The sequence below is a fragment of the Musca vetustissima genome, unplaced genomic scaffold, assembly GCF_032173495.1.
Source record: "Musca vetustissima isolate MV318-11 ecotype Yass unplaced genomic scaffold, APGP_CSIRO_Mvet_v1 utg38527, whole genome shotgun sequence".
Taxonomy (NCBI): domain Eukaryota; kingdom Metazoa; phylum Arthropoda; class Insecta; order Diptera; family Muscidae; genus Musca; species Musca vetustissima.
The window spans coordinates 76,036-92,984 of record NW_026873842.1 but is presented as its reverse complement, the minus strand read 5'-3'; the positions used below and the strand labels follow the sequence as shown (position 1 = coordinate 92,984).

The window sequence follows — 16,949 nt, the reverse complement described above, 5'->3', positions numbered from 1 at the left end:
ACAACAAAACCCATAATTAAGGCATACAATTAAAATGATTCAATATTGCTGTTGTGCTCTTGCATATAAAATGTCTCATTGCTTTGACTCAGGTAAATGATTGCTATCTTTTGGATACAATTTCTTAATAGAATATAAAAACAAATTTTATTTCAATTTATTCTATTTAATAAAAAATTAAATATATTTAAAATTGTTTATATTAATAAGTGATAGATTTTTGTTAACATTTTGCATCTATGTGTATGTATGTATAATTTCTATATTTACTATGTAAGAAAACAGCTGTCTTTTAAATCAGCTGATTAGTATTAAAATTAGGCTCGTTCATTTACTTCCCCAGTAAAATTTACTCAGTAAGAATTTGCAGAGAGTAAATACGAATATTTCGTTCTCAAGAGTGAATATTGCAAAAAGTAAACGAACAACATCCAGTAAAAAGTTTGGCGCAAATAATTATTAGAAAAATGGATAACAATCGGAAATTTTAGGTTATTTATAAATACCTGTGTTTTCTGCATCCATTTTAATGTTTAATAATCAAATTCACAAAACAAATCTATTTGCTTGAGAACAATTTTTTCTTGTCTGTTTATAAAACATAACAAAACAGCTGATTAAATGCCAGCTGATGGTAGAAGAAAATTCTTACTGAGTAAAATTTTCCTTGTAAGAATTTGCAAATACTCAGTAACACAACTGTCAAATCTGCTCTCTCAATACATTCTCTGTTACTGGACTTTTGGTTAAACGAACAACATTTTGTACTAATTTGTACAAATTATTGAGTAAGCGAAAATTAAAAAATCCATGCCTATTATAGTCCTTTAAAAAAAATTTTTAAGAAATACACGCCTATTATAGTCCTTGAAAAAAAGTTATTTAAAATGTGCGTACTTTTCGAAGGAAGTTTCATTCATTTAAATTTTGAAAGCTGAATGTTGTCAAAAGAAAATTTATGAAAAAATTGAAAATGTACTCAGTAAAGATTTGCTAATACCATCAGCTGATTAAATATCCAAGTGTTCAGAAATTTAAAAACGAAGTGCGAGCGAGAATCTTATTATTATAGACAAGATCTATTAACATTTCTCAAGTCTAATGTCAAAAATTTGTACTTTGTTTACGTTTTCACAATGGATATCAATTCACACAATAATGGATTTTGACAGCAATCTTGAGAGCAGGGATGGTCCGTGTGACGAATTTTTAGGTTTTCGACTGTCAAAAAGGTGTAAACGTCGAAAACGTCATATACCTGTATAAAATGTAATAAAAGTATTAAACGTCATTTATTTGAATTATTATTTCAAGAATATATATTATTTTTACATATCTGACTATTCCTTACTAGAACTGATAAAAAATTCTAAATTTTTCGGAGAAGAAAATTTTGAAAATTGATATGGATTTGAGTAAAGCAAATGTAATGTCCAAATTGATAAATGGAAGTATCTATTTTGTCAAAAGCCTAATGGTTTTGGGTGGGTTTCCGACGTTTCTGAAGTATGTATTATACGTCGGAAATGTATGTCATTTACGTCACTATTTCTGACGGACCATCTCTGCTTGAGAGCCAGCTGATATGCAGTTGGTCTCCTGGTTGACCTTATTAAAAGGCCTTGTTTATGGATGCCAATTTACAATAATTGATTTTGACAGCAAACTTGAGAAACAGCTGATATCCCTAGTAGGCCTTGGGACACTATTTATACCCTTCACCACACTGTGGTACAGGGTATTATGTCTTTGTGCATATGTTTGTAACAGGCAAAAATAATCGAGATAGACCCATGGTTCCTTTTGAGAATATGCATAGAATCACTTTCTGAATCGATTTATGCATGTCCGTCCGTCCGTCTGTCCATGTTAAATTGTAAACAAAGTACAGGTCGCATTTATGATCCGATTTGGATGAAATTTGGCACAGCTCATTTGTTTGGCCCAAGGACGAACCCTATTGAAATTGGGAAAAATCGGTTCAGATTTAGATATAGCTCCCATATATATTTTTGCCCGATTTACGGAATTTAGACCCTGAAAATCTTTCGATTTGCACGAAATTTGGCATAGCGTACTGAATTGAGCCACGAAAGATGTGTGCCAAGTTTCGTGAAAATCGGTTCAGATTTAGATATAGCTCCCATATATAGTTTTGGCCGATTTTTGGTAAATGGCGTACCAAAGTCCCTATATATCTTTCGATTTGCACGAAATTTGGCATAACGCTCTGAATTAAGTCTAGAATGATGTGTGCAAAGTTTCGTGGAAATCGGTTCAGATTTAGATATAGCTCCCGTATATATCTTCCTCCGATTTAAGGTAAATGGTGTACCAAAGTCCTTATATATCTTTCGATTTGCATGAAATTTGGCATAACGTACTGAATTGAGGCTAGAATGATGTCTCCCCAGTTTCGCGAAAATCGGTCCAGATTTAGATATAGCTCCCATATATAGTTTCGTCCGATTTCATGTTAATGGTGCCCCAAAGTCCCTATATATCTTTCGATTTGCAGGAAATTTGGCATAACGTACTGAATTGAGCCTAGAATGATGTCTGCCCAGTTTCGAGAAAATCGGCCCAGATTCAGATATAGTTTCGTCCGATTTCATGTAAATGGTGCACCAAAGTCCCTATATATCCTTCGATATATTTGGATAGAGCTTCCATATATATTTTCGCCCGTTTTTAAGTAAATTGGACATCAAACTCTTCATGCTAGTCAGGTTGACATCAAATTTTGCACAACGTACAAAATTGAGCATAGAATTACGTAGTTGCGTTTTCTAGAAGTACAGACATAGCCCAACAGATAACCTATTTATATTTGATTGAAGTCGATTTATATAACTTATCGATATATATAAGTAGATTCACATTTAGATAAATATCACATATTTTATTTCATCCAATTTCATGTTAATAGTCCTGTTTAATATATCCATAGTGGTGAAGGGTATCATATAGTCGGCCCCGTCCGACTTTACTACTTTCCTTACTGGTTTTTACTGAAAAAAGATCAAACAAGCTTATTACCATGGCATAATTATTCAAGTTGGTCTCATTTGAGAATTTGGAACTCATACATCAATTTCAAATAAAATAAAAAATAAATTCCATAAAATTGTATGTATGTTAAATAAATTATATATTCTAAAGGTGAACATTGCTCAGCCATCGTTGTTACAACTTATATTTAAACTTTAAAATATTTATTATTATATTTATAAATTATTTAGCAATTTTTGCACTGAACATTGAAACTCCCTCAATCAACTGTCATTAATTAAAGATTTTAATTTCAAATCATTAAGTTATCAATCATATCCAACATCGGCTTATTTGACATTTGTTGACCTTAACAAAAGTTCCCATCTATTCCCTGATATTTTGTCTCAAACTACCAAATGAAAACCATTCAATATTTTTTTGTTTACTTTCCAAATAAGATTTTCATCCCAAAAATAATTAACACCTTATTAAATTAACAACAACAACCAATAAAAAAGTGATTGACTAAACGGTTAGTTTCATTATTTTGTCCGATTACCAAAAAAAAAAAAATATCTCTGCTTGCCAAATATTTGTTTAAAACCATCAAGACATTTGTTGCTGTTGTTGTTAATTGTTTATTTTTTTTCTAATGGTAGCTATTTTTTATTACAAACGATTTTATTGTATGACAATTATGCGAAACAAATTGTTTTTGTTGCTATTTTTGAAATAGTAGCTTTTGTGTTTTGTATTTATTTATTTATTTTGGTTTTTTGAATGAGATTTCAAGCAACGCCTAAAACATGTTAAGATTTCACATTGTAATCTGTGGCAATAAGTTAAGGGCATCGGCTAACCATCAAAAAAACTTGGCCAAAAAAACAAAAGTAAATACAAAAATAAAGAAGCCAACATTGTTTTAGAAATCAAAAAAAACAAAAAATGTGAACAGCTAACACATTTGTTGAAAAAAAAAAATAAACAATTGATGTGAAAATTTATTGGTTATAAGTTAATAATGAATGACGAGGGTGATTGCAAAAAGGTTTGGGTAAATGTGAAGAAATATATTAAAAAAAAAAACAAATTTGAAATGTGGAAAATAATGAGTTGTAATCATGATATAATTATTCCAAGGTATTGCATAGCTATCAGCTGATTACAATTTATTTTTCTCAAAGCGGCTTGTTCTGTCAAATCAAAATACATACATATTTTGTGTATGTGGGGTGTTCTTACTTATGGTGTTTTTACACGATATGTATTTTACATATGTGCTGTCACTTATTTCATCCATATGTAATTCCTTATGTGTGTCAAAATTAGCGGCGTACACAAAACATTTATTTTTGTGTTCAAATCGGCATATGTATTTTACATATGACATAACCTATAAACAAAAAAACACTTTTTCTTAAATCAACATCATTTTTTTATTAAACACCTACAAACGAAATAATAATTTGTAATTGTTGCCTTTTCATCCTTTTCTTTGACTTGCAATTGAAATATTTTCTTCCAACAATGTGTTTCATTCAAACAGCTGATTTCCTTATGTTTCACATACGAAAATAGAGCGCGTCCTATTCGGAAAAAAATACATATGTAATTGCATATCGTTTGACACATTGAAATTTCCGTATGTTTCACATGACGAGTTCGATTTCCATATGCAAAAAACTGACAGCACATATGTAAAATACATATCGTGTAAAAACACCATTGGCTGCCTTGTGTCATAACGGTTGTTCCATAAGCTGAGCTTAAAAAAGATTACAATGCGCGTCGGTCTTGCGTGCAGCTCTTCCAATTTGAAAGATCATGTTTGCAAATGTTCTCTTCCACTTGATCTTTCAATCTAATTCGTGGCCTTCTGCGTGAGCCATTAGTAAGCTCGCTTTTATATGCCATTTATGCCGGACATCCTCATCCATTCTCACAAGATGGCCTAGCCAACGTACTCGCGATATTCACCATCGATGCAGATCGGCCCACAGATCTTCCAGAGAATTTTTCTCTCAAACACTCCAAGAGCTGCCTCATCTGTTTGCGCAAGTAACTATGCTTCAGATCCATATAACAGCATTGGCATTGTTTCTAAACTTCTTACTTAGACCATAATAGCATCTGTTAGCCATCACAATCCTTCTCCGGATTTCAAAACTGATATCATTCCTTTTATATATGACGGTACCGAGGTATATACAATCTTTGACTACCTCGAAGCCGTAGTTCTCAATTTCCACAGCTGATCCGAGTCTTCTGGACGTCTGGGGCGTTGATACCATCAGCTTGGTCTTCTCACCATTTACCGTCAGACTCACTTTGGCAGAATCCTTCTCAATTTTTTCAAAGGTAGCTGTTACAGCTCACAATGTTCGACCCATTATATCGATGTCGTCGGCGTAGGCGAGTAACATATGCTGGTGCCATTCCTGTTCACCTTTGCGTCTCGTATGACTTTTTTCAGCAGGATGGGAAAAATATCACACGACAAGATGAAACCTCGTTCGGTATCAAAGGGCTTCGATAGGTCCTTTCCGACTTTAACTGCTTACCTTGTGCCACTTAAATGTCGAACGCACACATGACTGAACGGATAAGGCTGTCAAATGCGGCTTTATAGTCGACGAATAGGTGGACTGTGTCGATGTGTTTTTCGTGGGTTTTTTCCCGGATTTGGCGCAGATTGAAAATCTGATCAATGGTGGATTTGCCAGGTCTAAAACCGGATTGGTATGGTCCAATAATGTCATTGGCCATTGGCTTCAGTCGTTCACACAGTACGCTTGATAGTACTTTATATGCGATGGGAAGGAGACTTATTCTTCTAGAGTTGGCACATATCGTCTTGTCTCCTTTTTTGTGCATGGGGCACAGGATGCTGAGGTTCCAATAATTGGGCATGCATTACTCTAGCCAAATTGTACAAATCAGCTGGTACATGCTAATGACCAGCATCTGACTACCGGTCTTGTATAGTTCAGCTGGTAATTCATCGGCACCTGCTGTTTTTATTATTCTTCAGACGATTGATTGCTATTCTGACCTGATCTTGGCTAGGTGGTATACACTCTATACCGTCATATCTTATTGGTTCTGGGGTATCTTTCTTCACTACCACTATTTGATACCAGAAGCTATTCAAAATGCACCTTCCAGATCCTCAACACGCTATCTGTCACCAGGTTTCCATCTACATCTCTACAGGAGAATGTGCCTGCACCAAAAGCCTTCGGTTTGGTTTTTACTCGTTTGTAAAATTTCCGAACTTCATTCTGACTCCTGTACATCTCGATTTGCTCACGCTCACGTTATTTCTTCTTTTTCTGAAAATATGTTTTTCCTCTCTCTCTTGCTACATCTTATATCTATAATTTTTAGAGGCAGGAATCTTCAAAAATTTTTTAAATATAAATTATTTACCAATCTTTGACACTGAAAACATGATATGCGTACATTTCGAAGGAAGATATTTTCATTTACATTTTGAAAGCGAACCATATGACTGCATGAAACTACCTTGTATAATTATGCCATGGGAGTGCGTATTGTCTTGAATATTATGCCAAATAAATTAATACGAAATGAAAATCGTTCTTTCAGGAGGTATTCATTCTTACAGGAAGAAATCATAACCTTTCATTAATTTTTTTTTTCAAATAAACACAACCACTTGCTGTGTATACATTTTTGTTTATTTGACAGATGAAGCCATTTTGATATTATTGTACTGATTTTGAAATACCGATCTTTTACAAGTTTTATATTAAAATATTAATCCACAAGAGCACCTCATTATTTCTAATTGTCACCTCAAATATACAAAAAGAAAATGTTTACATATATATTTGTTTAACCATTAAACCTCCACCACCCCCATTTTAACAAATTGAGGTTATGTGAACCAAGTGCGGTCATTGAATCAGGTAATACTTTAAACATAGGAAAATGGCAATAAAACAAATAGAAACAAAACAAATATTGAGTCATCGGAACATTTGGCCTAAAAAGTTTGCGTTTAAATAAATTTAAATTTCGGGGGAACAATGCATATTTTTATTAGTTAATTAACAAATATATGAAATGTGGGTTTCAACGGGTATTTACAATTGAAGGTATTATGAAGATACAGTATTTTTCGGTTAATTGATTCTACGGTTAATTGATTTCCACGCTTAATTGAACCACATGATTGGGCAAAAAATATTGCATAGGAAAATACATGTACATTTTCTCGGATAATTAAACCCTGTTAATTGATTTTCCCGCTTAATTGGTTCAAAATTCATGTCATCAAACATAAATTTACTTTTCACCGGTTAATTGCAAAATAATAATTGAATAATATTTTTTTTTTGCATACATATTTGACATAATCTCTGAAAAATACTAGGTGGCATCTCTACTAATTCAAAACATATGTTTATTGCTAAGGAAAAACTACGAGAAAGCGTAATTTGTAGTAGTTCCAATTATACGTGTTTACTGTAATTGAACAAACTATTCAATTAAGCGGGTTCGGATAATTGGTTCTTCGGTTAATTGAACAAAAAATTGTGCAAATTTTGATGTGCAATTAACCGAAAAATACTGTATTAGGAATTACTCCGCAATAACATTGTGATTTAAAAAATATATCTTCAGGAAAGCTAGTTTAAGCGTAGGCAAAGTCATTCAGGAAGGTCAGCTGTCTATCAGCTGTTTCTCACGTTTACCTTTAAAATTCATTATTAGGTTCCAAGATCTATAAATAAGGTCGTTCAGGGAGACCAGCTGTATATCAGCCGGCTCTCAAGTTTGCTGTCAAAATCCATTATTGTGAATCTTCCATTATGAAACCGTAAACAAAGGCCAACTTTTTGACATTAGACTTGAGAAAAAAAAACAGCTGACTTTTGATAGCTGGGTGACCTTATTAATAGATTTTGTTATGTTCGCTCGATTACTTTCCCAGTAACATATCCTCAGTAAGAATTTATAGAGAGTAGTTCTCAAAATTCACAAAACAAATCAATTTGCTTGAGAACAATTTTTTTAGTTTTTTTTACAAAACATAATAAAACAGCTGATTAGATATCAGCTGAAGGCACAAGAAAATTCTTACTGAGTAAATTTTGCTTGTAGGAATTTGAAAATACTCAGTAGCTCTCTCTCAATTCACTTTCTTTTATAGGACTTTTCGATAAATGAACAACATTTATATAAGTTCTTCATTGCTATTTATTTAAAACTCAACGGGTTTGTCCTAGCAATATATGTCAAATAAATTACATTTTCAAAGAATACGTTCATGACATAATTACAGAAGGTAGACTCATTTGAGCATTTTATGATGGCAACCTTTTTAACTTGGAACTCATCTATCAATTTTAAATAATAAATAAATTTCATAAAATTTTATGTATGTCGGTTGGCATATTTTCAAAAAATTAAACAAAATATATTTTCTATGGCTGAACATTGCTCTCAAGATTTAAACATGGTTGTTACACCTTATATTTATAAGTTTTAGAGGAAGAGAGCTTCAAAATATTTATAATTATAAATTATTAGCAATTTTTACTGAACACATGATATGCGTACATTTGAAGGAAGATATTTTCGTTTACATTTTGAAAGCTGAATGCTGTCAAAGGCAAATTTATGAAAAAATTGGAAACATATGACTGCATGAGACTACCTTGTATAATTATGCCATGACCAGATGCTTAAAAATTAAAAAAAATAAATTAAACGAACACACTTTCTTACAAGGAAAACATGCTCAGTAATAATTGTCTATTACCAACAGCTGATTTTTAATCTGCTATTGAGATTCCACATTAGTCATCACTCCAGAACTTATCCCACATCGGTATGGTGTGTAAAAGCACACAGGTGTAGTGGTCAACTTCCAATATTTGTTTATTATTTTTTTTGTACAAAACTCCTACAATTTTTTTTACACAAAACAAATTTATGAATTTTAAACGGAAACACAATCACAATGATGGCGGCGGCGGCGATGATGATGACAATTTAAACATCGTTATTGTCATTGCCGAATGACGTTACCGATGATTTCAATCGGTACTTAATTATGTTATAAACATAAATATTGCACACGGTGCAACCAAAAACACAATGGAGACATTTAGCAAGACAAGAGTAATAACAAATAACAACAACAAAAATACAAAATGTATTTTATTTTAAAAATCACAATCACATATGTCACATTAACAGCCACACAAGTGCTGCAGTTTAGCTTGTAAGCATGTGCGCCGGACAATGTTCGGACATGTCGGAATTAAATAACATAAATAAATTTTTGTTCGTACAAATCTTTTGATGTTGAGTCTGAGATTAAGAGATTTGCAAAAAGATTTTTGTTTGTTTGGTTTTGTTGTAATTTATTATTATTTTCAAATCATTTACATAGAAAATGAGATCGTTGAATTTTTGAATGAAAGGAATTATTGAATTTTATTTTAGAAACTGCCAAGATGACTCAATTTTATTGGCTTTGAAATGTAATTGAGATATTGAAGAATTATATTTTGGAGCTTTTGTGGATTGGCGGTTAATTTCAAACGTTTACATAGGACAATGTGCATTTTGAGATTGAATAAAAATGAAATCACTTGATTTTTGGTAGATGGGGAAACATTTTTTTATCCGAATCATAGATAGAACGAAGACCTAATAATAAGGTCATTGAGGAAGGCCAGCTGGATATGAACTGTCTCTCAAATTTGTCAAATAAATTTCATTTTCCAATGAATATATTCTATCCAAGATCTATTAATAAGGTCATCCAGCTAGAGAAAGTCAGCTGCTAAACAAAGTCCAAATTTTTGACAATATACTTGAGAAATAACAGCTGATTTTCGATAACCTGGTTGACCTTATTAATAGATCTTGGATAGAATATATTCTTTGGAAAATGAAATTTATATGTCAATATTACAAGGAGATTTCAGACAAAATGTATTATTTCATTATATAACAGGTTTCAAATTTTACTTTTCAACCAGTTAAGTCATGGCATAATTACAGAAGGTAGCCTCATTTGAGAAATTTATGATGGCAACCCTTTTTAATTTGGAACTCATCTATCATTTTTAAATAATATTGTCAATAGAATACATTAGAAGAACATTCGTATATTAAACGGCATTATGAGGATTTGTTTGACATATATACAATGGAATTGACTATTATAACCCACTGGGTTAATGAAATCCGGTATAATGTAAACGTACTATTAAGTGGATTATTTTCAATTTCTATTTCTATATCATAATTTATTCATTGCTATTTATTAAAAACTCAACTGCATGACATAATTATAAAAGGTAGACTCATGCAGTCACATGTTTCCAATTTTTTCCATAAATTTTCTTTTGACAGTATTCAGCTTTCAAAATTTAAATTAAAATATCTTTCTTCGAAATGTACGCATATCATGTGTTCAGTGACAAAAATTGATAATCATTTATGATTATAAATATTTAGAAGTTCCCTTCCTCTAAAACATATAAATATAAGTTGTAACAACCATGGTTAAATCTTGAGAGCAATGTTCAGCTAAAGAAAATATATTTTATTTAATTTATTGAAATATGCCACATAAAATTTTATGGAATTTATTTGTCATTTTATTTGAAATTGATGTATGAGATCCAAATAAAAATGGGTTTCCCTTCTCAAATTCTCAAATGGGACTACCTTGAATAATTATGCCACGATTTGACGTATACGCATTGGAATTGACATTTGAGATCGAGTGGATTTTGTAAATCTAAACGTACTTTAAGCATCCAATGCATATCAATAAGGTAACCTTATTAATATATCTTGGAAGACCCCATAGCGAAAATCAGCTGTTAGTTCTCAAGTTTAATGTCAATAATTTGGCTTTTGTTTACGTTTTCATAATGGAAGTCAATTCACAATAATGGATTTTGACAGCAAACTTGAGAGGCAGCTGTGATAACCAGCTGGTCTCCCTGAATCTAATTTATTGGCCTTGCCATGATGCCTTAGTCTGCTTTTCCACAGGCAAATTTTTATTTGGCAAATACTGAGTTTGTAGGCGAGAGGGGTTCGAGGAAGAAAAACAAAAATTTGCCTGTTCAGAATTTGCCGTACACGCAAATTCAGCTTTGCTCTGTTCGTTGAAAACAATTTTGTTGACATTTCCTTTTGAACCTATTCGCTTTACTGACACACGGCCGGCTTTTGTTTACAAACCTGTTGCTTTAATTTGTGCAAGTGAAATTTAATTTTTAATTTATATATATATATATATATATATATAAAATATATATATATATAATAAAATATATAAAAAATAAATAAAATATTAAAAAAAATTTTTAAAATGCAAACACTTTTGACGTTTTTTTTCTTTTTTTTTTGTATTTTGATTCGCAAATTTGGCAAAGAAAAATTTGCTAATGGAAAAGCAAGCGAAAATTTCAAAAGAGAAAACAAAAAAATTGCCAAATAAAAATCTGCCTGTGGAAAAGTGGACTTAGCTACAGTTTACTCAAAAATGTTCTGTGTAAACACCGTGTTATTTAAAATATTATAATAGGTTTGTTCGAGTACTGTTACCACTTTTAAAACAATTTGTATAATTTCATGTGCAAATTTTCGGCAATTTCCAAATAAAATTTGACATTGACCAAAGTGAAGGCTGTTTTTTTGGATACAGCAAACATATATGTACTATGTGAATATGTGGTCTGTGTGGAAAATGTTTCTATTGTTTTGGGTAAATAACATACATCATCGTTGGAAATTGTGGGAATGTCCCAAAGCTTTGTTCTTTGTTCGGCGTTATTGTTTCAATGTCGTCGTTGATGAGAAGTGGCGTCGGAGACATTTGATTATTTGAAGGTTATGTTTACAAATTAGTAATTTTTTTGCAAGTACAGGGTAATGACATTGTCTATAAAAGCGTTATTGGACACTGGAAGTAATTGAGCATTCAGCAGCTGAAAATGTTCTTGAACTTTTGGAGACCGATTGTTTTTCGAATGATCCAACACAATCTGTCGTTTAGACTTAACACCTATTAAACGAATCGAGGAAACCTACAGGTCTAATTTAAAAAAAAATGTAAACCCTCGAAACCCCAAGCCCTATAAATAAGGTCGTCCCGGGAGACCAGCTGGATATCAGCTGTCTCTTAAGTTTGCTGTCAAAATCCGTTATGGTGAATTGACTACTATTATGAAAACGTAAACAAAAACATTAGACTTAAGAAAAAGCAGCTGACTTTCTCTAGCTGAGTGTCCTTATTAATAGATCTATCAATAAGGTCATCCAGGTTGCGAAAGTCAGCTGTTTTTTCTCAAATCTGACCTCTAATGACAAGAATTATTGACCTTCTATGGAAAGTTTTTTGGACTCCTATAAAAAATAGGAGTCATTCTATTAGATGTCTTGGTCTTCTGTTTAATTAACATAATTTTTTTTAAGAGTTATCTTATAAATATATCCCGATGTAGTGTAATTATAAAAAAACTCCTCTTTTTTCTATAGGGTTTTGTATATCAATATTATTTATATATTTTCTTCTTTTACTTATGTATTTTTTTATGTCTTATATAAAAAAATTGAGAAACTACTACAATAATAAATAGAGATGTAGGATAAGAGGGTAGGGGGAAGAAATGCATTGACACATGATATATAAGTATATATAAATAGGGGCGTGGGGGTGGATTTGTGATTTACAAAAAATTTGTAATATATATCTTAAATACACACAGACTTAATGACAAAACCTATTTTTTAGAAAGACCCAAAAAATACACCCTAGCAATATTTTTTTTTTTTTTAATTTTGGCTTCTCACACAAAATATGCATCTAAATGGGCCATTTTATCTTTGGGTTGTCTTGAACCGCCACGGCCACCTCTACCGCTGCCACCACGACCAGGTTTGCCGCCTCTGCCACCGCGTGCCCCTCCACGACCGCTGCGTATATTCACAGGGCGAGAGGCCACGGCACGATGTTTCTCAACCAAATTTGCAAAATCTGCAGAACAGAAAATGCAGCCAGATTTCTCCTCCGAGCCATCTTTAAATTTGGTTTTATCGGATTTATAGACCACGTTGACTGTTTGGGCGCCACACTCCTCACATTTGTCATCTGGGGAAAAGGAAAAAATAGAAGTTTTTAAAGTTTTTTTTTTAATTAAAAGATAAATGCTTACCTTCCACCGTGATCTTGGTGGCCCCCTTAAAGCAATTAATGATAACATCACACTTATTGCAACCAACCTTCCAACTGGGCGCCAACGTACAATCCAACACCAAAACACCATGTTCACATTCCACACAACCCGATATGCCTAAATTATTTTGTGAATGCGGGCAGGTGGGATGTGTACACGAATTACAGCCGGCATTTTTGGGCATATCCCTGAATGGCGGATGATTGTAACAGTAGGGACAAAAGGGATATGAACGCCCCTTGGCCCCCGTGGTAAATGCCAACAGTTCGAAATCGTCCAACGGACATTTGAATTCACGATAAACTTTGACATTACCACCATTTGGCAGGGAATAGGTTTCATCACATTGGGAACAATGAAGGCGGGCTGGTTTCGATTGTATATATTTCATATAACGACGACATTTGCCACAGCGTGAATGGGATTTACCCGATTCGGCCAGCGGAGAAAATGACACCTCAAACAGGCTATCCATATTGGAGATGTTTTTAACAAAATATAAAAATTTCAAACGGAATATTTCGATGGCATGTTTCAGAACGGCATGATAATCGGCAGAGCCTTTGGAAATTAGATTTAACATCTTCTCCACCTCTGAACGCATTGTGGGTAAGACCAATTCGGGATCGATCTGTAAGATAAAAACAAAATTATAAGGTATTAATTTATAAAAAATCTTGCATTCCTTACCTTTTGATAGCCATGCACCAGCACAATACCCAATGTGGTGGGTATTAATTTACGACCACTTTCAATGGTCACATAATTACGCTGACATATATTATTAATGTGTACGGGTATTGATGCATCTGTACCTATGCCATGTTGTTCCATCAACGTAATCAATTCCGCCTCGGTCAAATAGTCGGGTGGACTGGTTTGACTTTCAGCCAGACGTACATCATTTATTGCCACTTTCTCGCCTTGGGTAAATTGTGGTACTGCCTCATCTCGTCCGAAGGCCAACCATGTCATAACTTTTGTAAAACCTGGATCTACCAAAACATTTGCTGTACATGTAAATGTCTCAGTGGCAACTTTCAGTTTCACTGTTGTGGCACGATATTTTAAATCTTTTGAAATGGTTCCCAAAAAGTGACGACAAATAAAATCGTAGACACGCCAGGTGTCACGATCGAAATCATTGCGAGTGGCCAATTTCATGGGTGTAATGGGGGGATGGTCACCACAATCTTTACCTTTGCGGGGTGCATTAAAATCAGCCAATATGCCATGAGCCTCAGAGCCAAATTCCGAAGAGGGTTTCAATATATGAAGAACGGCACTATGTGGAAAGGAAGGCAGAAATTTTATTTTTTAGAAAATTTTTGAATTTGTTATTTTAAAAATGACTTACTTTAAATCAAAATTAGCTGGATATTGATTGGTCTCGGTACGTGGATAACTGATGTAACCCTGTGTGTACAGACGCTCAGCAATTTGCATGGCCTGAAAGGGGCCAATACCCAAACCGGAACTACAAATTCTCATTAACTCAACGGTATTTAAGGCCTGGGGTCGTACACGGGTTTGCTCCTTCGAGGATACACTTTCAATTCTGAAAAAAAAAAATCAAATTAAAAAATGTTAAAAAAAATAAAATAAAAAAATATAAATTAGAAAAAAATAAAATAAAAAAATATAAATTAGAAAAAAATAAAATTAAAAAAATAAATAAATTATTTAAAAAAATAGTTTAAAAATGCTTTCCGAATTGATTATCAAAAAAAAAAAAAAAAAAAACACCAACATTTCTTAAAATTTTATGGAAATTATTAAGCTCCTCCCCGTCCCCCTTTCTACTTACATTCCCTCCTTTTGATTCTTGACCAAATTCAGCAGCATTGTTGCAATATCCTTTTTAAAAACTCTACCACGATTCCATTCAAACAAAAACTCCGGCTGACCCGCTGTCAATTGTAGATACCAAAAACTTTCGGGTTTAAATGTTTGTATATCATCATGACGTTTGACACAAAAACCCAATGTGGGTGTTTGACATGGACCATAGGAGATTAACGATGAATCCAAATCACCATAACGTCCTTGAAAGAATCTCGTTTGAAACCTGGTAAAGGCACAACCAATACGTAAATCCAACTCCTGACGGGCATCAACCGATTTGGCTTCATTTTCATTCGGGTAACCCAAGGAGTTCATTGCCCCCTTGATGTCTTTCTCCGTAATGGCCGAAAAATGGGCACGATATGTAACGTTGCGGCTATAGACATTGTTTATGACACGGGATACACACTCCATTACTTCGTAGCAAATATTTTCACCTTCTTTATCGCAATCAAGCCATAGCACCAAATAATCGCAACCTCTTGCCTCATGTGCCAAAAAGCTGGGCATATGTTGTTTGGGGCTGGCCTCTTTTTTCTCTGTTGGGCAGCCAAACAATTCTGCCGGATCAACCCGGTCCCAATAATTATATTTGCCAACAAAATCCAATGTCATGACATGGCCACACACCGAAGTCATGCGAAACATGGCCGGCTGGCCTTTAAATTCGCCATTCCATTCGTGGGTGGAACAAGAATTGGTGGTGGCTGGAATAAATGGTAAATCTTTAAATGTTTTCTTTCTTTTTTTGCATAATATGCATAATATGACATCACTAACTAATATTAACCTTTTTTAGCATGACTTTTGCCATTGGACAAAATTTGCGCCAACGATGCTGCCAAAGACGGCTTCTCCGCCACCATCAACACTTTTTTCATTTTGTTACAATAATTATTTATGTAATTTGTTTATTTATACAATTATTATTATATTTTAACTATTTACTAAATGTTTTATTGCAAAAATTTACAATTTTTTTTTTCACTGACAAGCCAGCCAGAAACTCCACCACCAAAAGCCAGCAGTGATGTCAAATGGGTGAATGGGAGAAAAAGCGTCATTATTCTCAGCTGTCAAGAGAGTATAAACATTCCTTTTGGTAAACAATGATTTTGTTGAATGAATTATTATTAATTAACAATAATAATTTAAACAATTCTGCTACTTAATAAAGATTTTAAATTATTATCCACTGTATCGTCGTTTTTTTAATATAAATAATGAAAAAATTAATCATTTTTATTCTCTTCACGACCCCATCACATTTTGGTCATATTGGCAGCACTTTTTTGATTACTTGTCAATTGGTTAGGGATGCCAAATTCGTGTTTTTGCATAGGGTGGTAGTGAAATGATAACATGTTTACATTTGTCATTTCGCATGCAAGATCTGGAAATATTCACCAGAGACCCCATAAAGTATATATATTATTTATCAGAATAAAATTCTATGTCGATTTAGCGATGTCTGTCCGTAAATTAATGGAAACAACTATCGAAATATTTAGATCATCATAAAGTGATACCACTTCTAGAATGTTTGTATTAAATGTGGGATATATCGGTCCAAAAAGGGTATAGCTTCAAATATAGAAGTTCCAATTCATTTTAACCAAGTTCTGAGTGGGTAAAAAACTTTTTCGCAGAAAAAATTAATGTAGGTAGTTGTTCTGACATATTACTCATATTTTTGATCGTTTTGGGCAAAATTTCCATTCCATTTTTTATTATTTTTTTTTTTTTTTTTTTGCTAGATTAATAGGTTATTGCAGAAAATGTTGAATACAGAGTCATGGGTTGACATAACCCTATTTTGTTATCTATTATTTATTGCATCATGGGAAGATCTATTAATAAGGTCATCCAGCA

The 16,949-nt window shown here is 33.0% G+C and overlaps 1 protein-coding gene across 1 annotated transcript; it reads right to left on the bottom strand.

Annotated features, from left to right (window-relative positions):
• Positions 1-12,841: 12,841 nt before the first annotated feature.
• Positions 12,842-15,958, bottom strand: LOC133328540 (DNA topoisomerase 3-beta). Its single transcript, XM_061537105.1, has 6 exons — positions 15,868-15,958; positions 15,040-15,784; positions 14,590-14,790; positions 13,923-14,517; positions 13,212-13,863; positions 12,842-13,147 (listed from the first exon to the last, which is right to left on the bottom strand). The coding sequence occupies exons 1-6, from the start codon at positions 15,956-15,958 to the stop codon at positions 12,846-12,848; spliced, it is 2,586 nt and encodes an 861-aa protein (XP_061393089.1). The 3' UTR covers positions 12,842-12,845.
• Between the last annotated feature and the right edge of the window lie 991 nt (positions 15,959-16,949).